General features: G+C 36.3%; 1 protein-coding gene and 1 pseudogene across 3 annotated transcripts in view; one reads left to right on the plus strand and one right to left on the minus strand.

Moving 5' to 3' along the window:
• The window catches only part of Mtus2 (microtubule associated scaffold protein 2), a 665,483-nt gene that overhangs the window by 273,484 nt on the left and 365,829 nt on the right, over positions 1-26,170 (plus strand). For 2 of the 3 annotated variants that reach the window (XM_033759933.1, XM_033759934.1), the window contains one exon: positions 21,848-22,069. In XM_033759933.1, coding sequence (XP_033615824.1) covers positions 21,848-22,069 — 222 coding nt within the window. The remainder of the gene's footprint in view (positions 1-21,847; positions 22,070-26,170) is intronic. The other variant, XM_010623851.2, reaches the window with a different exon arrangement.
• Positions 20,125-21,157, minus strand: LOC104862172 (annotated as a pseudogene).

A 26,170-nucleotide genomic window follows, 5' to 3' on the forward strand; every position in this document is an offset into this window, starting at 1 on the left:
ATCTCCTAAATTAATTAGTCTTGTAGTTATACCCCCTATTACTCTTTCATTATACTTCCTATCTTATGTTTTCTCTTCCACATATTAGACAATTTTACTTGACTTTATTTTTAATCTTTCTTTTGATTTTTTTCCCTTGGTATTTTAAATTTCTAAGAATGCTTTCTGTGTTTCTCATTGCTTATTTTCATACCATGTTCTTCATTTTATTGTTGCAGTATGTTCCAAAATTTCTTTGAGGATATTTATGATAATGTTTTACACAGAGCCAAATACCATTTTATGTTAATATAAATATATTACCCACTTATTCATTCATTGACTTAGATATTATTTGTTTTTTAGATTCTCATCTCCACCCCCATACCTGGAAGACCTTCTCAAACTCTCATGATCTTTTATTATTGAGTTGGATAAATTTAGAAGTTATTTTTTCTAATTTTTAAAAGTGTATTTCTTCCTGCTTTGGTGCTTGGCATGGGTGTGGGCTAGGAGGTAAAAAACCTGGGTCCCTGGCATGCACTCCATGCCTAGAGAAGCGGGTGGTGGATGGGGTGTACACAGTTCTTTCCTCACTTGTCAGCACAGTTCTTGTTCACCTTCCTTTGGTTCTGCGTCTGAGCACCTGGCTGTCCTGGCTGGAGGTAAGTGGTTGTTTCCTCTACTGCAGCACTGCTGTTTCATCTGCTGCAGGCTGCACTTCTCCTCTGCTCATCAGTCAGGGCCTCCATCTGTGTTCTGTGTTCCAAAAACTCTGGAATCTCTGGCTCAGTAAGTACCTGTCTCTTTTCCTTCTGTTGTTTAGATTTAAATAAATAAATTATATAATAGAAACCAATCAATAAATACTAGCTGTTATTTTTAATTTTACTTCTTAAAAATTGAATTGCTTTCATTTTCAAGGCATTTTTGATTAGGGAAATTAAAAAAAAACTATCTTCTTTCTACCACCGTTAGCTGGTAATGGTCTCTTATTATGCATAAATCAAGTCAGAGTTGATGTTCAGCCTCTCTTACAGTGCTGTGCAGTATTGCAAAATGAGCACATTAGTGTAAAAGCATTAATAGAAAGTGTTTTAATCACATTGCTTGTAAAAGACATTTTAGGCCATCATATTTTAAGTTTCTGTTTTTCTTTAAGCAAATAGAGCACTTGCTTTAATTCTTCCATTTTGAAATGCTAAAACCACTGGTTAGGAAACAGATGAGTCAACTGAATTCTCTCATAAATATATTGTGCTTTTTCATTAGCTTTTGAGCTTCTGATGGTTTCCCTGAAAATCACTAATATATATAGGATCCAGGAGTTTTATCAGTACATGTATTTAACATAACAATTTAATGGTGTGAATGGAAGTAGAATCAGCTAATAGTTTACTAACTCTTCTAATTCTCAAATATGAGCTAATAGAAGGTCATCCTGAAATAGCTTCTATTTATAAGTAGTTCTGCCCAGCAACAAAACCTGACATTGGCAATTTTTATAACATTTGTACATTGTGCTCATTTCCTTCTATTGATAATGCTCTTTCTTGCTTTTTTCCTGAACCCCCACACACTTTCTAATTCCCTAGGATTTATCTAACACAAAACTTTGATTCGTTTTTATACTGGCATTTTTAAAATTCGGGTTCCCGGTTAGTATTAGTATTAGTCTCCTCAGCGTGCAGTTATGGAATGCCACAGACTAATTGCCTTAGAAGTTTGCTTTCTCACAATTTTGGAAGCCAGAATTTCAAATATGAGGTTGCGTTTTTGCTGAGTCTCTCACCTTTGTGTACAGATGATTGTCCTCCTGCTGTGTCCTTGCATGGTCTTTCCTCTGTGCAGGCACACATTGAGAGATCAATGTTTGTTCCTCATTATAGGGTCATATTGAATTGGGGATTCATTTTTATAAGCTCATTTAACCTTAACTACCATCGTGAGACTTTCAAAATATAATCACATTGGAGGTCATGTCTGCAACATATGAATTTTTGGGTGACACTCTTTAAACTACAACAACTTCATTTTACTAATGAATAATGTTCCATTTTGTGAATATACCAAAATGTGTGGGATAGATTTTTAAAAATTTGACCATTATTAATGCCATTCTGAAATTTGTTTGTAAGTTTTTATTATATATATTGTATATATACACACATTTTATAAATGTATATTCTGTATACACATTATATATATATATATATATCATGTATTACATGTATATTTTTCAATACAAGTTCATCATACAACTATGCTTTACAAATATTTTTCCCCATTCTGTGGATTGTATTTTCTTTATTTTTGGTACCAGGGATTGAACTCGGGTCCTTGCGCTTGCAAGGCAGGCCACCTAACTGCTGAGTTAAATCCCTGGCCCCTTGTATTTTCAATTTTTATATTGCTTTTTGAATTAAAGGTTTTAATTTTGATAATGCCCAATTTATTTTTTTTTTCTTTTGATGTTTATGCTTTGTTATTCTAAGGCTTTACCTAACTCCAGTTCTAACCCTATCCCTGTGTTTTCTTTTAAAAGTTTTATCTCTTGAACTCATAAGTTTTAAATTAAGTTTTATATATTGAATAAGATAGGGTTCAACTATATTCCTATGGATATTCAGTTGTCCTGGCTTCGAGCTTTGTTTTTAAATATTAGTGGTTTGGTTTAGCTGTTACATTTTAGTCATCCTTAGTTGGAAGAGAATTTATCCCAGGTTAGCAGCTCATTCCTTATCAGTAGTATAGGTATGTCTTTCTCCTTGTAATCGCTCTTCATAATCCAGGAATTCTCCATCTATATCCAGATTCACACCTCTTGTATAAGTGTTGAAGCTGGTAGTTAATCTGACAACTGTAACTGTATTCAGCTTCTTTGGTTTTCTCAATGATGAATATCCCAAGATGTGAGACATTTAGCTTGAAACTGGGACAGTCACAGTGTAAAGCTTAAGTATTATTGTCCTGGAGCAGTGATTATCACATTGGACTGAGCCTTGTTCTTAGATCCAGAGTTCTATGTCAGCTGAGCTGTGGTCATCTGAGAGGTGGAGGCTGCAGCACCTGTACCAAAATGGTTCACTCGCATGACTAACAAGTGCTGACTGTTGGCAAGATGCCACAGTTCCTTCTGAGTAGGTCTGTATACAAGGCTGCTTGTGTGTTCTCATGATATGGTGGTCAGCTTTCTCTAGAATAAGCAATCAAAAACTAGAGGAAGCTGAAATATCTTTTTTGATACAGCCTAAGAAGTCTCATACCCTCAGTATTCTGTTAGTCATACAAGTCATCCCAGCTTACTGTAGGAGGGAACTAAACATGTTGTGACTACTAAGAGGTAAAGATCATAATGGGTAGTTCAACACCTTGGAAACTGGCTGTCACTGGAGTGCTTTATGCTTTGCCCACTTGCAAAAACACATTTACTCCTTTTAATGTACCAACAAAGGCTCATTTTTTATAGTGTCAGCTCTATGTCCAGAGTACTATCATCTGATTCAGGTCTCGGCATGAATGAACCTACTTAAATATAGTTGAATATGTCTTCTGGAATCCAGTTCCTCATGAAAAAGCTTATTATCTAAAGACATAAATTATCTTACCCTCACACAAAAGATAGTGATTGAAGAGTCAGTCTACTTTGTAATCTCTTCAAATGAAAAAAAGAGATATAGTGGAGGGCACACAGGAGTCATTGGCCCATGACACTCCCAAAATGCAACAGGACATGTGTTAATAGTTTCTTGATTAGGATTAAGTTGTCCTACTGTCCAAATGATTTTCATGACTATTGCCTCCACATTCTGGACTCTTGATTCTGCCCTCTTACTCTTCCTCCCTTTTCAATAAAACGTTTGGCTCAGGGATGTTCTCAGCCTGATTTATACATGTAGAAGTCTGACTGTAAAGCTCTCCTTTCAATTAGTATTACCCCTATTTTCATCTAAGATGGAAGTGTTTATGTTGGTATCATTCTCTTAAAAATTTAGTGAGTCTCCTATGAATGTTATTGGACTCACTCCATTATACAAAGCCATATCCTCCAAATTACTTCAAAATAAAACTGTCTCTATTTTGGGCTTCACTAAGGCAACTAATCAGTGAAAATCTTAATTTTCCTAGAAATCTTATTGCTTAACAGTTATTTATTTTATTTATTGCTTAGGTCAGATTCTATAAACCTATCTGGCTTCATCATTAAACCATATTTTTTCTGATAGTTGTCTGATTATGATCTTTGCACAAAAGCTATTTTTAATTTTGGTTTTGCTTATCATCATAGAGGCCAGGGATTTTCAAACCTAGCAAGTGTTACTTCTTTACCAGAACCTTTATGTTGAATTCTTTAGCTTAGCCCTTTACATGTTACCAGAGAATAAAAGGAAGCTCAGTAATGCCTTTAGCATTCTACATAGAAAATTTTAGCTACATTCCAAAGTTCATTGAGTATGATCTCTGTATTCCAGTATTACAGCATGTAACATTGTTGCTAAATTTTCTGCCACTGATTAATAAGGATTCAATTCCTCTCAGCTTCTTTTTCCTTAAGTCTCCACTGACAGTTTCCTCCAGACTTATAATGTTTTCTCTAAAAGTCTCTTTGAACCTCTTTAGGCTTTAACTAATGTTCTCTTCAAGTACCTTCAAAATTTCATCCTCTCACTGGCTCCAAAGCTGTTTCTACATTGTTTAGTTCTTGTTATGGTATCAACTCTTTTCCAAGTATAAACATGTGTGCTGATTATATGTTACTGAATTACAATTGGCTTAAAGTTACGACATTCACTTACCATCTAATGGTTTTGTGCATAAGGAATTTGGCACAGCTGAGGTGGATAATCCTGGCTTGTAGTCTCTCAGGAAGTTGTGATAAAGTCTGTACCCATCAGAAGAGAGATTTGGTTTGGTCTCCAATCACAGAAGTATTGTTGGAGGATGGAGCACCCGGTTCCAAGGTGAATCCTTTTCTCACATGGCTGACAAGGTGATGCTGACTGTTGGCTGGAGGCTTCACTTCTTCTTCATGTGGACCTCTGCACAGGGTTGTCTAAATGTCTTCATAATATGGCTGGCTTCTTGTGGAAAGCAGAATCCGACAGTTAAAGAAAGAATCTGCAATATTCACTACTTTATTACTTAGACTCGGCAGTCACACACTTTCACAATATTTCATTAGTCAACCAGGTCAGTCCTGATTTACTAATCAGAATCATTGAGAGCCATCTTGAGAACTGGCTACTGTGCTTCTTGACCTATAGTTTGCTTTGTTTTTTTCTTTTGGTAGAGAGATGCTTTTTTGCAGTTACAAAAACATTGTCTTTAGTGGTAGCAAAAATAGCAATGTGATAGCAGTGTATTTTGGGGTATGTCAGATAATATGATAAGCTTTTCAGTAGCAATTTTCATTGAGCAGTTTGCCTCAATTTTCATTGAGGAAACAGGTTCAGAGTTTGAGTCTGATATGAAATCAGACACTTGGCAGTAATCATGGGAAATCTAGATATGAAGTACAACCCTGAAATGTTCTACTTCCCCGGCTTTGTTCATTGTGTTCTTGTCTCCATCGGGAGAGCTGCAGGCTTAATACCAAAAGATTTGGTTTCAAAATTTTGTCACACTGTGAAAGAAGCTTGGCACAAACTGTTGTTTGTTCATATTCCTGACCAAGGTGAGAGGCAGAACTGCTTCTCAGCTATGAGAACCAATCGAATCACTTCTCTGTAAAGTGTGTGTAAAGGGAGAAACTGTCTATAAAAGTAATTAGCCAGAAATATGAAATCAGGAAATAATTTGGCTCAAAAAATGCATTGGCCTGAACATCTCAATGTTCTAGAAAAAACAAACCACTTCACCTACAAAACTATACAGGAAAAAATGATCCTTGAATAAAAACCCTGAGTCACTCTGCTTGATGATCTTGCTTTCACTTAGTTTTTTCTTTCTATAAGCTTCAACTTGCCTCTGTTCTTTTTCTGCTGCCCTTTATCTTAGGTTGCGACTATCTATGATGAATATGTGCTTTTGCTCCTTTCCATAGGTGTCACTCACACTCAGGGACCACTCTTAGTTTGTTTCTGAATTTCCCATAACCCCTGTGAAGTCCCTTGCCAATGTAGACATCTGTGGATGCATATTGACTTGGATTAATATACATTTACTTTCTTAACTTCTTTATTCTACTGCTGGGATGTCAAGAATGTTGGACTATGATGGATGGATCTTTATTACTATAATATTGAACCTTAAATAAGCAATCCAGTCTGATTCTAGTTGATTGAGATATTTTCATAGCCTTCTAAAGTAATAATTTAAAAGGAATCAATATAGAAAGGAAAGAAAACCAGAGCAAATATAATTCAACTTTCCTCAAAAGAGAAAGCTTTTCTTTCTTCAAAGTATTTATCTCTCAAAAGAAAAATAATATTACTTTGAAACAGCAACACATCTTGTACAACTTCAAAGGCAAAATATCTTTTATAGTTCAAACATAAGTTTTTTTAAGTTTAATTTTCTTCTGCAAAATCTTTTCAGAATGTATGACCTTGAAAAAAATAAATAAGTTCACTTTACCTTCTTTTCATGAAATTTGAATATTTAATTATAGAATGTTTTTTAACTTTTGAATTTGCTGTAATTGATTTTCCCATTATGGTTATGTTTATTTGGAAGAGTCTTTGATCTGCTATGGAGAACATTTGTTTCACCTGCCTGCTGGAGCTGTTTTGTAGAGGAACACACAATTACAGATAAAATTTTCTGACATAAGCCCTTTAAAACTGAAGGTACTAATACAGATTGAGGAGACAGCCAAGATTCTCTCTTAAGATTTAACTTAGTTGGAGATAAAATTATGTTTTCTATTTTAAACTTTTTATTTAATATAAAGACAATATATTATTCACATACTAATACAATTCACATTTTAAGGACATAGTTCAGTGGTTTTTAGTATATTCATGGAACTTTGCAGTCATCACAACAAATAACTTTAGAGCATTTTCATCATTTATAAAAGAAAGAAACCCTGTACCCATTAGCAGGCATTCCTCATTTTCCCCTAAACCCTAATCCTGGGAAAGTACCAATCTGCCTTCTGTTGATAATGATTTTCCTATTCTGAACATTTCATATAATGGAATCACATAATACGTAACCTTTAGTGTTTGGTCCTAGTATTTTCAAGTTTCATCTATATTGTAGCATGGACCTTATCCATTTTATGGCTAAATTTTTCACTATACAATTCTCTGTTCATTTCAGTTGCTTTCATTTTTATCTATTGTGAATAATGCCACTAAGATAATTGCTGTGTACATGTGAACATATTTTTTCATTGGATATACCTAGAATAGAATTACTTGGTCATATAACATGTCTATATTTAATCTTTCGAGGAACTGCTGGATTATTTTCCAAGTCTTTATATCATGTAAGTATGAGGGTTTTCATATGCAAATCTTTTTCAGTACTTGTTATTGTCTCTGTTTCTGATTATAACTAACCTAGTATATGTGTAGCAGTATAACATTGTGGTGCAGATATGCATTTTTTGATAGCTTGAGATATTTGCATTTTTTTCACAAGCTATTGGCCATTAGTGTGTCTTTTTTTTGGAGAGATATCTATTTGTACCCTTCTAATTATAGAATTTGCTTTGTTTATTTTTATTGTTGAGTTAAAATAGTTCCTTATGCATGTTAGATACCAGACACTTATCAGATATGTGATTTGCAAATATTTTCTCCTATTCTTAGTTTTTTTCCCTTCCTTCAAAAGTTGGAATCTCTTTATTACAACTCACCCTTTATGACTGATGACTAAAATATACATATTTTATTTAATTATTTAATTGAATTTTAACTTGTTTTGTAAATCATTATGTTGATTTATGAGTCTTGGACCCTGAAGTAATAAGGAAGATAAAAGTTGCCTTGAATGTCTAATTTAAGAGCCCAGCATTGATTTCTGAAAAGCAAAATCAGTGCCTTGTTACTATCAGCAGTGACTGGAGGTCCAGATTATATGAAGAATGATATGCTGACGCCTTTGTGTTGTGTTTTCACTTGATGTAGAGGCTTGTGACCTTAATTTATATTTTAAGTATCTGTGGCAAGAGAGTCCAAGAATTAGTTTTTATTCCAATAGGGCAAATTGAAGAAATAAATTGTTGATGCCATTGGCTAGCCCAGACAGCCAGGCCATTGGCCATGGCCTCGGGACATAAAAATATGTAAATGGGGGCCAACTTTGGGTCAGAGCATTGTCTGAAATTTGTCCAGTTGTGCTAATCTTTGGACTGTGTTATGTACTAAATGTTTGTATTCCCTTAAGTTTCATATGTTGAAACTCTATTTTTCAGTGTATAGTATTTGGATTTGGTGGTATGTTGTGGTATAATTAGAGTTAGGTGCAGTCGTGATGGAGGCATAGGAAGAGGCCACGATAGTAGTACAAAAGAGATACCAGAGCATCCTTTCTTTGACATGTGAAGACAGCAAGGATCCTGCTTTCTGAAACCCAGGAAGAGATCCCTCTTCATAGCCCAGTTGTATTGGCCCTTGTCTTTCAGACCTCCAGCCTCCAGAACTACATGGGATAAGTTTCTGTGTTTTAGGATACCCTGTCTATCAATCTGTATTCTAGAAGCCTGAACTTCCTGAGAGTGGTGCCATGTCTTATCAGATAAGTATTGACTAATGAATGAATGGCAGTAGCTCTCTAGTGGGGAATAAGTGTGACGGTGACTATCTTAGCCACTTTACCATTGGTGGGACACAATACCCCATACCCATAACCTACAGGAAGAGAAATTTGTTTTGGTTCATACTTTCAGAGAGCTCAGTCTATGGTTGCTTTGCTCCAAGGCAGAAATAGAATGATGGAAGAGTCTGGTGGAAGAAAGCTGTTCAACTCATGGTATCTAGGAATCAGAGAGAGTGGAATGAGCTGGGAACAAGAACACACCCATCCACCCTCAGTGATCCACATCTTCCAACCAGATCCAACCTATAATAGCACATTTAGCAATGAACTCGTCGGTGGATTAATCTGCTGATGAATACAATGTCCCCACAATCCAGCGACCTTCCAAACACATGAGACTTGGGGGGTTCTAACTATAAGATTTCATCCCAAAAGGCTCATGTCTATTTCATTATGCAAAGTTCATTCATTCCATCTCTAAGAGTTGTTTCAATAGTTTCAACACTGCTCAAAAGTCCAAAGTTCAAAGTCACTCTGAGACTAAAATAAGCTCTTAGCTTTGAGCCCTATAAAAATAAAAAAGTTAAATACTTTCAACATATGATTTCAAAGAGTAAACATTTATGTGCCAAAAGAGAAGAATAGAGCATAGAAAAGAATTAAATCAAAGCAAGAGTGAAACTCAGCAGGGCAAAAGTTAAATCCTGTTGCTCCATATGTACCACCTGGGGCATATGGTTGTGAGATATGAGCTCCACAGGGTTCAGCAGCCTGGCCCCTATGGCCTTGCTGGTGCATCCCATGTGGTTTCCTTCTTGGGCTGGTTCTTTTCACTCCCTGTGGCTTTTCTCAGATGTTCTATTCCTGGCATTTCCAACTCCCTTGGGTTTCATTGTAGCTTTGGCTTTCAGCTTCATGCATCACTCCTGGCAGGGGCTTTGCCCTTAATACACATTCCCTGATATCCCAATCCTTCCTCTGAAATCTTAGTGGAAGTCTTCATGACTCCATAACTCTTGCATTCTGCATACCTATAAAAATTGTGTTCCATCTGGATGATACCAAAATCTGCCATCAGCTGAAACAGTAGCCAGATCCCTTTGAACCACGGCTACAATAGTTTCTGGTTTCTGATTAGCTGAATTTGGGGGAGAGAATTCCCTAGCAGCCCTGAGTGAACAGTGTACCCTGGTTCTCTTTTTAATGGAGCTAATCTATTCAGTAACCACACCTTCAGGGCCTCCAATTTTGCGGACATTTCCTTACTGGATAAACTGAAAAGGTTTTAAATCATTCAGGTCTAATATTTGATCCTGGTCTCACTGTAGATCTTGCTAAAGCAACCGAGAATATCCTGGTCACTTCCTGCCTGTTGGGCTGCCTTAAAATTTCCTCCACCAGATTAATTAGACCACTACATTTTATAAATTATTTTCCTTAATTAAGTTTATTGGTACATTCCATATATATATATATATATCACATGCATCATAGGGAATTTTTACCAGTACATGATATATCTTAATTATTTTTTTCCATTGCCCTACCCTGCCTTTAACCCCTTTCTCTTGCTATTTACAAAAGCTTCATTTCCATTTTATTCTTTTCCTTCCTTCTTTCTCCCTCTACTCTCCCTACTTCCTCTTCCCATTTGAGCATTTTCTTCCTATTTCATATTTATGTTTTGGTTCTTATTTATATGTTCAATTTCTCACACCAGATAAACAATGTGATATTTACACGTTTGTGTTTGATTTATTTCATGTAAGAATATGGTCTAAAGGTATACCCATTTACCTAGGAATAGTTCAAGCTTATCCTTTATAGCTGAATATCATCCATCGTATAAAAGTCCCACATCTTCTTTATCCATTCATCAGTTGATGGGCATTTGGATTGTTTCCAAGATTTAGCTATTACAAACCATGTGCTATAAACATGGTTGGGCATATATTGCAGTGGTATGATATTTTTAATTCTTTTGGGATGATATCAAGATGGGGTATAGCTGGGTTGAATGGAACCTCTAGTTGTAGGAATTGCCACACTGTTCTCCACAGTGCTATACCATTTTACAGTCCCATTAACAGTGGAGAAGGGTTCCTTTTCCTGCACAGACCTTCCATCATTTGTTATTGGTTGATTTCTTGATAACTGCTATTCTTTCTGGAGTGAGATGTCATTTCAGCATTGTTTTAATTTGCATCTCTCAAATTACCAGTGAAGGTGAACATTTTTTCATTTATGTACCATTTCTATTTCTGAGAAAACTACAGTATTCTGAAAAAGGACATCTAAGAGGATATCAGAAAATGGAAAGATATCCTTTGCTTGTGGGTAGGAAGAATCAACATAGTGAAAATGGTCATACTCCTCAAATTGTAATACAGATTTAATGCAATCCAAATAAAAATACCAATGGCATACCTTGAAGAATTAGAGAAAACAATCCTTAGATTCATTTGAAACCAGAAAGGCATAGAATAGCAAAAACAATTCCGGGCAACAGAGTCAAGGCAGGCAGCGTCACAGTCTCTTACTTGAAATTATATTGCAAAGCTACTATGATGAAAACAGCACCATACTGGCAAAACAAGAAACAAACAAACAAACAAATCCAGATCAATGAAACAGATTAGAAAATGCAGAAACAGCTCCAAACACAGTCATCTACATTATCTTCAACAAATACCTACACTTGAAGAAAGATAGCCTCTGTAATAAATGGTGCTGGAAAAACTAGCTTTCCAAAAGCTAGAGCTAGACTAAAACTAGATCCATGTCTCTTACCATTCAGTAAACTAAAATCAAAATAGATCAAAGATCTAAATATTGAAAGAGAAACACTAAATCTTCTGGAAGAGAGAATAGGTGAAACTCTGAAGACATATGTATAGGTAGAGACTATATGAACAGAACTCTGATTGCACAGGAAATATTACAAAGAATCTACAACTGGGGTCTCATTAAAAAGCTTTTGCAAAACTAAAGAATTCATCAACAGAGTGAATAGACAACCCACAAAGAGGGAAAATATTTTGGCAGCTGTTTTTCAAAGGACTAATATATAAAATATATAAAGAACTAAAAAATATCATACTTCCCAAATTTAAAGACCTAATCCAAAAATGGGCATCTGAAATGAATAGTCCACCACATTTAAATTCAGCTTCATACAAACCCTCAGAAAATGGGTAAAATAAAGACAAATTCTTTCCCAGTGTAATGTGACTGGTCTCTAGTCCAGTTCTCAATAGAATACTCACATTTTTTTGAAACCTCATAAGCACAACCTTTACTGTATGCATTCTTATCAATAGTCTAGTCTTCTGAGCATCAACCAGAAAGGCCTATCAAGCTCTGCTTACAGTATTCTAAGGTTTCTGTTACCAGCATCTCCAGATCTTTCCAAACTCTTCTTCTAATCCTTTCCAAAGGTTTCTGAACCACATGTACAGGCATAGTCAAAACAATGAGCTCTCTCCTGGTACCAGATTTGTGTGGTATTTGACTTATGATTTCAGAGGGTTTAAGCCATTATTGTTTGTTCCAAGGCAGAAATGACATAGCAGAATGGCATGGTAGAGGAAATTTGTACAACTCATGGCAGACCGGAAATAGAGGGAATAGAATTGGATGGAGACAGAATATAGCTTTCCAGGTCATATCTCCAGTGGCTCGAGGTCTAGACCACCACAGAATAGCACACTCAGCTGTGAAATCCCCAGTGGATTAACCTGCTAATAAGTATAACACCTCCATGATCCAATCACCTTCCAAATGCCCCACCTCTGAACATGTAAGACTTTGGGGACACATTTTTAGATCTAAACTACAACAGTGACATCTCCTTTGCAAAATGTATAAAACTTCATTATTGTTCATCAGTTGATCCCAAGTAAATCTAAGGTAACTAAGTAGTCTGGCAGAAGAGTGACCTTCTCTACCACTGTCAAAATAGTGAGGAGAGGGGAATACACCAGGAGGCCCCTGTAACAGGGAAGCCTTGTTTGCCATTGCGAGTTTACATGATGATTCTTCTCTGATGCAAGAAGGTATCTCTTGGGAATCCAGGTACAGAAGGGCCCAGGTTCAGTGCGCATAAAAGTACCTCTTTTCAGGAAATTTCAGCATGTTTTTACTATTTGCCATTCTTGTGTTGCATATGTTAGGGCCAAAGGGAGTTTCTTGTGTTACAAATCTGTAGGCAACTTATAGCTACTACTGGTGGTCTGAAGACACCAGGAAGCATGAGAGGAGGAGGTTAAAGTGTCTGTAGTGAGAGAATCTCTGAGGAAACTAAAAGGAGTGCATGTTGATTGCAATATACATACATTCTAGAGCCTTTTGGTGGAGGGCACTCCATTAAAGGTAGACTTTAGTGAAATTAGCAAATGAGGAATATTTTTCCCTCCTGAACCTGAAAGGTCCTGAGCTTCTTTTAATGTTCTTAGTGTTGATAGGATCATTAGCTTTTTTTTTTTTCCTCTTGTTTTGAGGATTAGGATTTTTGTAGCAATAGAGGCATAGGTAGTAGCAGCAACCAAAATACTTAAGGGTCTTGCAGAACCATCTGCTTCCAGAAATGCAAACCTCAACATAATGACCTTTTTTCTTTTCCTTTTCTCCCCCCTTCATGACTATTCTTTTGTGAGCCTCTACCCAGTGGCCTTGTATCTTGCACAGGATCTAATTGTTCCCATAAGCATTCTATAGATCTGGAGCCAATACTATTTGCCAGAGAAACACAACTATTAGGTCACAGGGTAGCCTCTTGCCTGAGCCTAGCATCAAATAGTGCTTTATTCTTAGGCATACATAGGTCCAGGCTGAGACATACCCAACAGCAATCTTACAAAAGGCTCCACCCAAATCCTGTATTCCTACTCCTATAAAACAATTTCTGAGATTTCCAACTTAGGTCAGCAGATACTATATCACAAAGTCTCAACACAGCATAGAGCAGCACGACTCAAAGCACAAGTTGACTAGCAAGCAGCAGCTCAAACTGTATGCTTACTCTTTGGTAGCACAGTTAATGAGCCCAGGCAAGGAAGAGGGCGGGGGGAGTGAGAGGAGCCCTGTTATATTATCAGCATCCTACTCAAAGCACTTATTCTTGTACCTGCCCTGAAGGCCATTGATGACATACACAAAGCCAGAGGGTATGAAAAATTTTATTACTAGTACATTTGAGGTTTCTTGGAAAAGCAGACCAGGCCTTTCAAAAAGGTCTGAAATGGCTTGAGAGAGCAAGGAATGAATGACACCTTTGGATTTTATTGTCATTAGCAGGTGTGAAGGGATGTGGGTTCCTATGCAAGTAGGCTGGAGTTTGTGAGATTTGAATCTCTATGCCTCTTAGCATCAAAGGAAAAATCATCAGCATCAGCTGGATTATCAGTTTTGCCAGATGTGAGGAAAGGGGTGTGAGTAGGGAAAGGGTGTGAAGGTTCATTGCTGATAACTGTTACCAGTCAGACATTTTAAAAAAGTACAGTCTAATTGTTTATTGCTATTTCTAATTATTCTTTTTGGTCCACTGTAAATGAAACTACTTTCATAATTTCAGTTTTGAATTATATGTGAGTGTATAGAAATCCCATTGATTTTTGCATATTGTTTTTATTCTGTAACTTTGTTAAGCTAGCACACTTATTAGTTTTAATGTTTTTAAAAGTAGATTTCTTAGTGACTTTCCTCAAAGAGAAAGTATTGCTTCTTGCTTCCAATATAAACATAAATAATATACATTTTTGCCTGAATGTTCTGGATAACCCTTCTAATAATATGAAGAGAAGAGAACCCTTCTATATAATACATTGAGGGAAAAATTTTGGTCTTTTACCAGTAAGTATTAAGTTAGCTGCCCTTATCTGACTCTAAAACATTTTTTTTCATTGCAAGTTCACTAAGTGTTTTTTTAAATAATGCTGTTGTTTATAGTTGTGCATCTATTGAGATGCTAAAGGGCTTTTTCTTTATTAGTATAGTATCATACATCAATTTTGGTATACAGGATTATCTTAATCTTCTATTCCTAGAATAAATCTCATTTAGTCATTGTATACTGGTATGTTCTGCTTTTAGTTTGTTAGTACGTTGTTGAGAATTCTGTATCTGTAAGAGGTAGTTTTATAGTTTTATTTTCTCATTATGTTTACTTCTAGTTTTGTTATCAATTTGATATAGTACTCATCTTGTGGAGACCTTGGAAGCCTTTCCTCTCTTTTTTTTTTTATTCTTTACTAATTTGGGAAGAATTTATATTAATTCTTTAAATGTTTGCTAGAATTCACAAATGAAGATATCTATGCCTGGGCTTTGCTTTTACAAAGCCTTTTTTTTTTTAATTAATTCAGTCTCTTTGTTATATATGTGTTCAGATTTTCTGTTTCTTATTGAGTCAGCTTTTCATAGCGTGTGTCTTTCTACAATTTGACTATTTTACTAGGTTATCTAATTTGTTGCCATACCATTACTCATAATGTTCTCTTATGATCCATATTTTTTTCTGAATGATCAGTAGTGATGTCTCTTTTTTATTCCTAATTTGAGTCTTTTTTCTCCTAGGTCAACCTAGCTGAAAGTTTCTCAATTTCCATTTGACTCTTTTTTATAATTTATATTTCTTGTTACTTTCTTCTTGATGAAACATTGTTATTATACCCCTTTTACATCTTTAATTATGGTTTTCTTAGTTCTTTAAAATAGTACTCCTACTGCATTGCAGATTAGAAAGTAGGTTTTAGGGTCTTGTGTATGATAAGCAAAAACTTGCAAGTGTACACCCAATGGTAAAAAGAAAAAGCAGCTATTGAAGATAGCTTATTGAAAATAAGCAGCCGAAAAAGCAGCTTATTGAAGATAATGGGAAGATGTACTCAGGGCAGGCATGAACAAAAAGTGGTGCTGGGGGCAACAGGGATATAAAAACTACACATAAATCTAACTTTTTGGTTTTTAAGATGTGCACCCAAGCCTGATGCCTCTCATTGGGCCATTGGGGGAAGATTGATAGGAGTGATTGACAAGGTACTGAGTCATCTCAGGGGCTGTCAACACATGTGTGTCCCAGTGTTCATTCTGATTAAATTACATATATGAGATGCAGTCCATGTTTATTATAAATGTCTAACAAGGTTTAAGTGGGGAAAAGATTATGGAAGGGTCAGGTCATGAAATCTAACATGTATATAGTCTGTCCTGGAGCTTTAGAGATTTCCTGGGTCTTTGTTATTTTATTTTTTGCTTCTCTCAGAACAGTGGAAGGAGAATTGGCCCTGGAGTGTTGTTCAAATTCATGTGGCTAGAGGCGGGTGGTTTCCGAACTCTAATTGTTGTATCTGTACTAGTGCTTTTGAAGTTTTTGTCTGCAAAGACGTATTCCTGGCCCTCTAACAGGCATTTTCTATTGAGAAAGAGAGGGAGAAAGGGAAGGAAAGAAAGAGAGGGAGATGAAGGAAGGGGGAAGGGGGAGGGAGGGAGAAAAGAAGAGGAGGAGTTGGAGGAGGAGGAGAGATACATTTATCCTTCAGTATCTATGGGAGATTGGTTCTAAGAGCCTACCCTCCCCCTCAGATACCAAAATCTCTGGATATTCAAGTCTTTGTGTAAAATGGTTTGATATTGGTATGTACCCTATGCATATGACCGGGGTACTTTAAATCATGTCTAGATTACGTATAATACCTACTACAAAAAAAGCTAATACAAGATAAATGCAATGTAACTAGCTATTATATTGTTTAGAAAATAATAACAAGGAAAAAAGTCCATACTTATTCATTACAGATGTAATATTTTTCTAGATATTTTTGATCTGCTGAGTCTATGGCTATGGAACTCATAGATATAAAGGTTTAACTGTATATGCCTTTATTTTAAAAAGTGCTGGTCTAAGGATAAAGAATGCTAAAAAATAATTCAAAGATTATTTCCTAAGAACTTGGAATCCTATGTTGCCCTTCCCATGATCCATATTTTCCTTTCAACTGATGGAATGAACACTAATTGAACATAAGCAAGGGTAGAATAAGATCAATTTGTTTGAATACATTCAATGGCTACAGACTTATATAATCATTTAACAAACTTAGGTTTTTGTCTTTGAAAAATATCAAGTGAATGCTTACCACATCCCAAAATGCTTGGTTAGGAAGTGTGACTTCCTTTTTTCCCAGAGTATGGGTTTATTTTACAGAAAAAAATTGTATTTTCATACTTGAATGTTTATATATAAAGTCAGTTATTGATTAACTAGTGTAAGGAGAAGGTTATGGATAACTTTCTGATTGCATATGCTTAATTTAAAAATCCACAATCCAAAACTTTTTAGCACTGACATGATACTAAAAAAATTTCAGATATTTGGAGCATTTTGGATTTCACATTTTCACAGTAAGGATAATCAATGAGTTAATTCTCTGAAAATATTTAAAATTCTGAAAAACTGAATTATGAAACACGTCTGGTCCTAAACATTTTACAGAAGGGATATTTAACCTTTTGTAAAAAAAATGATAGGTTTAATGTACACTTATTGTTTAAATTACATTTGATTTTTAGAAGGTCTTTTATAGCCCTATAGATACCCATAGTCTATTTGATGTGAACTAATTGTGACAATGACATCTGATACACAGGTACCCTTTACTGTGGGGGTGGCATAATTGAAAAGTCTACAAAATAATGTGAGAGTGATTTGAAGGCCTTAAATGTGACATTAATTGCTGATACTAAAGGGCTATTACTACATGTTAAACAGTGCTTTGTTTCTTCTTTTCATAGCTGAACATTTTTCCAAGCATTAGGATGATGTAAGGTGAGAATATTTGTAGTCCCAGGTCCTGGCTCCCTTTTCCTTCTGTACTCACTTATTTCTTCCCCCTTCCTATCCTGACATAGGAGTCAGGAAACCTCAGGTGTGCATATTCAAGTTATCCTTATCTGGACCCTGGCCAGGGCTTCACCTTCAGGAATAGCTGCTCATAAAGGCAAAGGGAATTTGGGGGAGACTGTCATTGACTTGGCATGGCCTGTTCTATTTCTCTATAAATTTCCACATGTACATACTTTCTAATACATGGCTTCTTCATTGGTATTTTTAAATAAGCGGGCCATTATTTAAATTATGTTTAGTCTGAAATTTGATTAATCTTTTATTAGATAATAAAGATTTGCTTAACCAGGAATGTTACTGAATGTTCCATCCATATACAGACCACTCGGGGCAAATATGGCTAGAGGCAAAAGTTGTTAAATGATTGGATGAAGACAATATATGGAATATTAAGAAGCTTGTGCTTTATGTTTTTAACAAGAAACATTGGTGTATTAGTAGATTTCAAACTCCTGTCTGGTGCTGAGAGTCTTTTTCTGCTGTTGTGATGATCATCACTGAGCTGTTGATGGATCCTAGCTCAGGCTTAGTTATGGTGGTGCTTATATGTCAAATTGATTGATTGATTACTACTGGGAATTGAAACTAGGGCCTTTGCCCTGAGTTATGTCCTTACCTCTTTTAAAAAATGCTTTTTAAATTTTAATACAGGAGCTCCTTAAGTTGCCCAGAGTGTGCTGAAACTTGCTATTTTCCTGCCTCAGCCTCCCAGAGTGATGACATTACAGGTATGCATTACCATACCTGGTCAACATGCCAGATTTATAGTATGATATTATACACCCTAGAACAAGCTGGCTTTTACATACCTGGGAACTAAGTTTAAAGTTTGGCTAACATAAAAACAGATAATGGACAAAGGAGAAAACCTAACATCAGTTTGGACACCTATCAAGTCCTGTGATACAAACAGTAATAAATTCTTACACCAAATCTGAGGCCAGGCTTGTCATCATTCTTGACAGGAGGAAGCTCTGGTTTTCAGTGTTAGGGAAAAGGCTTTGGGGAAATATGGTGAATAGTTGGGAGAGCTCAGATTTCAATCTGTTTAACCTTCTCATCCTTGTACCCTCAAAAGGTTAGTGGGATGAATCTTCATACATGCTTCAGCCATCCCTCTGCTGGGTATCTTTCCAAGAGAACTAAAAGAATCATATCACAGAGAAGTATGTGCACCTATGTTTATAGCAGCACAGTTTGTAATAGCTAAATCTTGGAAACAGCCTATTTGCCCATCCGTTGGAAACTGGATAAAGAAGTTGTGGTTTTTCTATAAAATGGAATATTACTCAGCCATAAAGAATGAGAAAATAGATTCATTCATAGGAAAATGGATACATATTGAAGATATACTCCTAAGTGAAATAAATAAGTCACACATGTGTAAATACCGAATAGTTTCCCTGGTTTAAATAATCTGCAACAATGCATAAGATTCTAATAAGATTATTGACTTAGAAATGGGAAGAAAGGAGCTAAAGGTGTAGGGAAGGTGGGATGGGTAGGGGAAGAGTAAAAAGGGAAAAGAAAAAAATGTGAGAGAATGAAAAGATGAAAATAAAGTGTTTGTAGATGGGGAGACAATGAATGTAACTGTACTGTATCCCTAAAATGTACCAATAAACTCAATTAAAACTGAAAAAAAAAGACTTATGCTGACTGAAATTACTAGTATTTATTTCAAGGTTTCTTTGTCCATCATATGTTAAAATTTCAGGTAATTCTCAATTCACAAATCTAGGTAACTTGCAACAATAAGTATTCTCTTTCCACCTGACACCCTAGGCATGTTATACTTTTCTTTCAGCCATATGGTAGAGTAATTTTTCTGTCCTTGACATATTTACTTAATTAGACTGTAGACTTCTCCGAACCAGAAATTGCCCTTCCTCTCTCTGAGCTCTCTGAAGCCTAGTCCATGGTAAGGGGCCTTTCTCTTAAAAAGTTTTATTTGCAGAATTGAACCCTGAAAGATTAATTGTCTTTTATTTTTTAGTGTTAAAATAAGCTTTATTTAAAAGTATTAAAAACATGATTCCTTTAGGAAAGGAAAGAAAAAAAAACTGACTGCCTCCACCCCCAGATCCATACCAAGATCCAAAGCAGAGTTTGATAATGTTTGGACCTAGGAGGAACAGGATGTTTGAACCACTTGGGCTTTTTTTAGAAAAGTTCATTTTTGGGAGAGGATGGGGAAAGAACCCAGGACCTTCAGCGTTCTAAGCAAGGGTTCTACCACTGAGCTACTGCTCTAGCTCTTGACTCCTCTTTAAAACTATAATTTTCTGGGTCCACCTGAAATCACTGAATCTGAATCTGAGGATGCAGTCTAGGTCTCAGTTGAAAAAAATGTTCCCAAGGATTATTTTTATATGAAACTTGGAGAGCCACTAATTTAGAGTAAAAACTAAGATGTGACCTTGTATTATTTAATTATAGGTATAAGATAAAATATATATTAAAATTATATGGAAAGTCCAGTCAAATGCCAGAATGGTCTGTAAGGTAATCTAAAAATGCTGATTGACAGTGCATTAAATATAATTTTTCCTGCCTTGATGGAAACATATAAAAGGAGTTCCAATTTCAAGAGCAATGTCAACCAAATCCCAGATGCATTTCAGTGGTATTTCCTCAAATCCAGTAAACACGGCCAGATTTGCTGAGTCCTCTTGCAGCCATCACTCCATCTTTCCTAGTAATCTGCTACATATTTTCTGCTTCTTTTAAACTTCTGATGTCTCCATTAGTAATCGCAGGTATAGACGTGCTTTCCAGTATTACTTTAATGGCATCATAGTGGACTGGCTAATGTTTTTCCTCAACAGTTTTTCCATGGATTATAATCCAATTAACTCCTGTTGCTTCAGCCTTTTGACAAAAATCTGCAGTTCTTCTAAGGTCATCATGGATCCTTATCTTAATAGAAACTGAGAACCTGGGGTTTTCCACTTGATTTCTTACTTGTTTCACTATATCTTGAACAAGCTCTGACTTATTTATTAAGCAAGTTCCATAACCTTCTGCTGTTGCCCACTTCTGAGGATAATCACAGTTAATATCTATTCCATTCGCATAAGGACACATTGTATGGGCAGCATCAGATAAAAGTCTTGCATCATTCAGAGCAAACTGAACAATCAGTGGGCATCATATTCGGTGGTCAATTCAATGTCTCTGGCTTTTATAGATTTGACAAAATCAGCAGTAACTATCATTGGTGTGTAACACAAATCACAACAGTATCTTCTTACTAGTGTTCTAAAAGCCAACTGCAAGAAAGTTCTGGCCTCTCACAAGGGGTACTGTGATTGGAGTTGTGGCTGGGGTGGCTCTGATAGGTGCCCTGGCATATTTCTTGTTTTTCAAGTAGATGGGTGGGTTTAGATGCCACTGACAACTCTCCTGGCAAGGTGGATGAAATTGCACATTCTTTACAGAACTTCAGTACCTTTGAAGAGCGAAGCATTAGTACACAGACTTTATCAGTGGCCCAGGCTGAAGAATTTCTATTGCATCTTTTAATCTTTCTTGACATATTGTGGTTTGTATGGAGTCACCCTTCATGAATACACATTTGTTTCAAATGTCCTTCACCTGGGTGCACTGAAGATGTGCTGGGGTACAGGTTGGTATGTGGCTCTGTTTCTGGCAGGAGTCAGAAGACAGCACAGGCTGGGTGGTCTCATCCTCCTCTCTGTCCTCCTGGAATGTTGGGCCTTTATTCCCAGGTCCTCTGTGCTTGTCACCTCTGGTACCCATGAGACCCAGGTCATGCTGGCTTGGCGTGGCCTTCTTTTCTTTTCTTTTTTAAAAAAAATATTTTTATTGGTACATTTAGGTATACAATATAATGACATTCATCATTGGAGATTTGTACCTTTACATAATATACCCAGATTATTAATTTTCCCCATTCCCCTACCCTCCTTTCAACCCCTCCACCCCTCTCTGTTTACCAAGACTTTGTTTCCATTTTTTCATTTTCTCGTGTTAATTCCATTCCCTTCTTTCCTTTTTCCTACCATTCTTACTTCTCCTTTGCACCTTTTCTTCCTATGTCACATTATCTATTATACATTTTTATCCTTATTTCCACTTTTAGCTTCTCATACTAGAGAAACTGTTCTGTATTTACACATGTGTGTTCCATTTATTTCCTCTGTTTATGGTGGAGATGGGTTACAATTCACTATCTGTGGCATTCTCTTTTGGTGAACTGAGAATTTTTGTTTTGTTTTGTGCTCATTTTGTCAGATTTAAAGAAAGCCTCCAGTTCAAATGCTGCAAAATCTAATCTACCCAAATCTGGGCTTCGTCCTCCTGGATACTCACGTCTTCCAGCTGCCAAGCTGGCGGCATTTGGCTTTGTCCGGAGCTCCAGTGTCTCCTCGGTTTCCAGCACTCAATCTGTGGACAGTGCACAGCCTGAGCAGAACCGGCCAGTCACCCGTGAGTGGGGCAAGAGGGGAAAGGCAGGTGGGCATACACCTGAGCAGTTCTCTAGGAGGCCTGACTGTGTGCTGAAGACCCATCAGTATTCCTGGGTCCCTGTGTGTAGTTTTCTTTGCCTGATTAATTAAGAATACAGATAGACTCTTTTAATCTGTCCTTGTTATTTGTTATTACTGCCTTTTAATGTTCTACTTAAGAAAAGTAGCCAATTTGACCCTATTTTCTTAGTCATAGGGAATTAATTCACAGGGAAATTATCACAGTCTTATGATCTAGAAAATGATTTACTTGGAAGACTGATTCCAGAAGCCCTTTATTCAAGGGTTCTAGGTAAGAAGTCACAGATTCACAAAAGTCATTGCTACATTGAGCTATCATGAAACATATTAGGTATTAAATATTTGTTGAACAAATCATTTAGTGATTATTTTTTGTTTATTCCCAATGACTTCATATCGATGCAACACTCAATTAGACTTCTTAAAGTTATCTAAATGGTGTTAAAATGGATAAGCATGGCTGAGCATCTTTAAGTCCATGGCAGCTAAGTCTCCACAGTTGAGACAAAATCACTTTAGGTGTTATTTCCTGAGACATGTTGTAGGCTGTATTTAAAGGTGTACATTGCTAGCTCACCAAGCAAGTCACAACAGCCATAGTTCCCGAGGGTCCAGAGATTGATTATTTGACTGAGCTTACCAACCCCATTTTAGCCCATCAAATTCAATTATTTTTATGGAACTGACACCGTAGATCTCAGATGTTGGTGACCAAGAACTGAAGAGGTGGGAAAAGCTGAAGAGGATTTTATGTGGAGAGCTGCTTTGAAGGAATTATAGAAGTTGAATTGATATGCAATAATAGGGGAGAAAGGAAAGAGAGAAGAGAGAAGAGACAGTAAATACTTTTCTTTTTCAATTTCACTTCTTTGTTCATTATGTGGCCTTTCTTGGGACTAGAGACATGATGTGTAAAACATTCGTATCTTTACAGTTTTAAATTTTGGTCTACCTAGTTATTCCAGAATCCATATGTTACATTTTTCTATACCTTGATGTGGTTGGAAGTGGTTTCTAAGTGTATTTTCTTTGATTTCTTGGTTTTCTGAAGGTGGCTAAGATCTGCTTCCATGTAGGATTCATTTTAGGAATATCACTATAATTAAGGATAACATCATTACATAGTAGCTACCTGAAAATCTGAAACATAAATGTAATAAAGAATTTGTAAGTGTGGAATCCATTTTTTGTATATGCCCATGCATATTAATAATCTAAAGATTTTGAAATACAGGAGCAACTACTTCTCATCCTTTTTAGTTATAAAAGAAGTAATGACATTTCTTCTCTTTTAGAGAAAACATGAAAAAAATCTGAGGATATTTCTTTCCAAAAAAAGTTAAGTTTTTGATATCTTAGGAAAAAGAAATTTCCTCAAAGTGATATAAGCCATATCCCCATAATAACAGCTTTTGTTAAAAAATAGCTAAGAAAGGTGGGCAGAACAATTCTAGAGATGCTTATGCTAGTCCCATCTCTACTTCAAGGGATACTACCTAGGGACCCCTTCCATATCCGGGGGAACAAAGCCTGTTATGTACCAGAGAAAACAATGCCTATTTAAAGACTTTATATTAAAATTGATATTTGTTCTTCAAAATTCTTTTGTTTTAAAAAATGGTGTTCAAGAATTGATTTATAATTATTTGCTGCCTGCTATATATAAAATTTGTGCTTTATAAATAAACCACAGAAAAACTTTGCATGTACTTGAATTGATGTCTGAGTACCATCAGTCATTATAACTAAAGTTATTATAGATTTAAAGTCAAGAAAAATTGTGTTTGTCTTCTGTAGTGGAGAGACAGACCAATTGTAAGTACAATATGAAGCTCTTTAGAGACATGGAAGTTCTTAGATCATATCCTAGTATCAAAGCTTTGCTGGTTCAGCTTGTGGAAACAGTCTATGTGATAAAAGATTTGGCGGCCTCCCCCTTTCCCCTCCTCCTCCTCCTCCTCCTGTTCTTCTTCTTCAATTATATGCAGACATCAGACATTATAGTCACATGGGATTCATTTTTGGGAAAGTTACTGTCACTGGAATTATATCATAACACAGTAGATATCTCAAAATTGGACACATGAATATTCTTACAAGTGTGTAATTCATACTTTCAGGCGCTTGTTCTAATATACACTTCTGAACAATGTTCACACTGACTGTTGCATACTATATTTGGGATACTTCTAACTAATGCATTATCAATTGATTACTATCTTGTAGGCCATCTTGGTCCAACTGCAGCTTGTTGCCCAACTCTTTTGTTTTTCTGGGTCTTGAGGACAAGTGATGATAAATGTGAAGATAGAACCTAATGTAGCCCCCTCACAAATGTGGTGTCAGGGGCCATTTTGAACTCAGCTGTTCAGCATGGACTCTTCTGTCTGCCCTTAGCTCAGGTTCTGTGCCATTAGTTCAATCACGGTAGGCAGAGGCTAAGTCAAGTACTTTTCTTTGTCTTTGTACTATTTCCACATATTTTTGGCAAATGGAACAGGCATACAGAAATGAATTATGTGCACAGAGAAATGAATTATGTTCATAGGTTATTAGAACTTTAAAGGTGTTTGGCCATCATATTTTCTCTTTATGATTGTCTAAGACCAGGAATCACGAGGCAAAGAGTTTGAAAAGAGAAGTGAAAAATAAAAATTAAGGATTTTCTCTTATCCTCTTTTCTGGTAAAGAAAATCAATAGAATGACAGGGCAAGTGGGGTGCAGCTGAGGAAGTGACAAAGAGGCTGACATTTGTTTACATAATCAGGGCACAGGATAAGTGTTCTCAGAGCCTAGGAAATGGTGCTAAGTTGAGGGCTGGAGGCTGATGACTAATTCCTGAACAGGTAGCCAGGGACTTTTTCAGAGAGTGTTATAAACTAGGCAGTGTTTGGAAAACTGGAGATAGGCTCTAGGAGATCTTCTAAGGAGACAGGCTATTGGTGTGTCCAGAAAGCCTTCTGCATTTCGAGAAGTTCCCATCACTGGTGCTGTTCACTGTGATGGGTCTCCATGAGGCCCACGTATCCGAATTTCTCATAGTTTGCTCTCAGAGTGTGTGTATTTGACCTTTGCCTTGGTTAGCTCATTCATAGCTGTCAGCACTTTGAACACGTTGCTATCTTTTGTCTCTCCAGCCCCACCTCTTTCTGGAAGCACTCATCTCAATTCTGCATGCTCCACCACATATTTCCAACCAGGTGACCCAAGTCACCTCCAATTGAATATTTTCCCAAAAAAACCCAGATTCTGTTTGGTTTTATAAACCAACATCTCATTTCAAAGCTGCTCTATCTTTTAACAATGTCTGTGATTTGGCAACTCAAGCTGAAACTTGCAGAATAAGAATTATCTGTTACCTGCTTTTTTGTGTTCTTTTCTACTCAATAATCAATTCTGGTTAATTATCTTTCTTTGGCATATACTACATAATTTTTCTTTCCTCATTATCTTACTTGAAATCTGTGATAGCTCTCATCTTGAGCTGTTACTGGCATATCTTGGCTCTTTCTATAAGACACACAGTCCAAAACAGCTTTCCCTTTGACCTTGGTTTGATTGTTCCGTGGTGCCCTGGTGTCTACTTCAACTCTTTGCTAGACATTCTTGGTACTCCATGACCTGGGCCTGCCTAATCTGTTTCCATATTTCCTGTACACCATCTCCCAACATGCAGTTTTTTTGTTAGATAATGAGGTGTTCACATTTTTCTTTGAGTGCTTGCAATTTCCTGCATTTGAGTTTTAGACTCTTCTCTAGAACACATTCCTCTGCTATCTCCTATCTTTCTCTGTAGATTTCAGGTGCACTTGAAATTCCTCTAAAAAGCTAACCCAGTATGATCTTTTTCTCTTGGGAATTCCTAGAGCTCCTTTCTTGTATCTTTTGTTATCATATATTTACCTATTGTGATTTGTTTTGTGACTTCACTGTAGATTATAAACTCCTTGAACATAGGGTTTTACTAATTTTAGCAGTTCTTACACTAAGGAATACCATCCTTCACCTTAATTTTAAGGAAGTTTTTTCCCAAAAGAAATGTTGTCTCCTCCTCCTCCCCCCCCC

This window comes from Fukomys damarensis, unplaced genomic scaffold (assembly GCF_012274545.1).
Source record: "Fukomys damarensis isolate Sample0158 unplaced genomic scaffold, DMR_v1.0_HiC HiC_scaffold_38, whole genome shotgun sequence".
In the NCBI taxonomy this organism is placed as follows: Eukaryota; Metazoa; Chordata; class Mammalia; order Rodentia; family Bathyergidae; genus Fukomys; species Fukomys damarensis.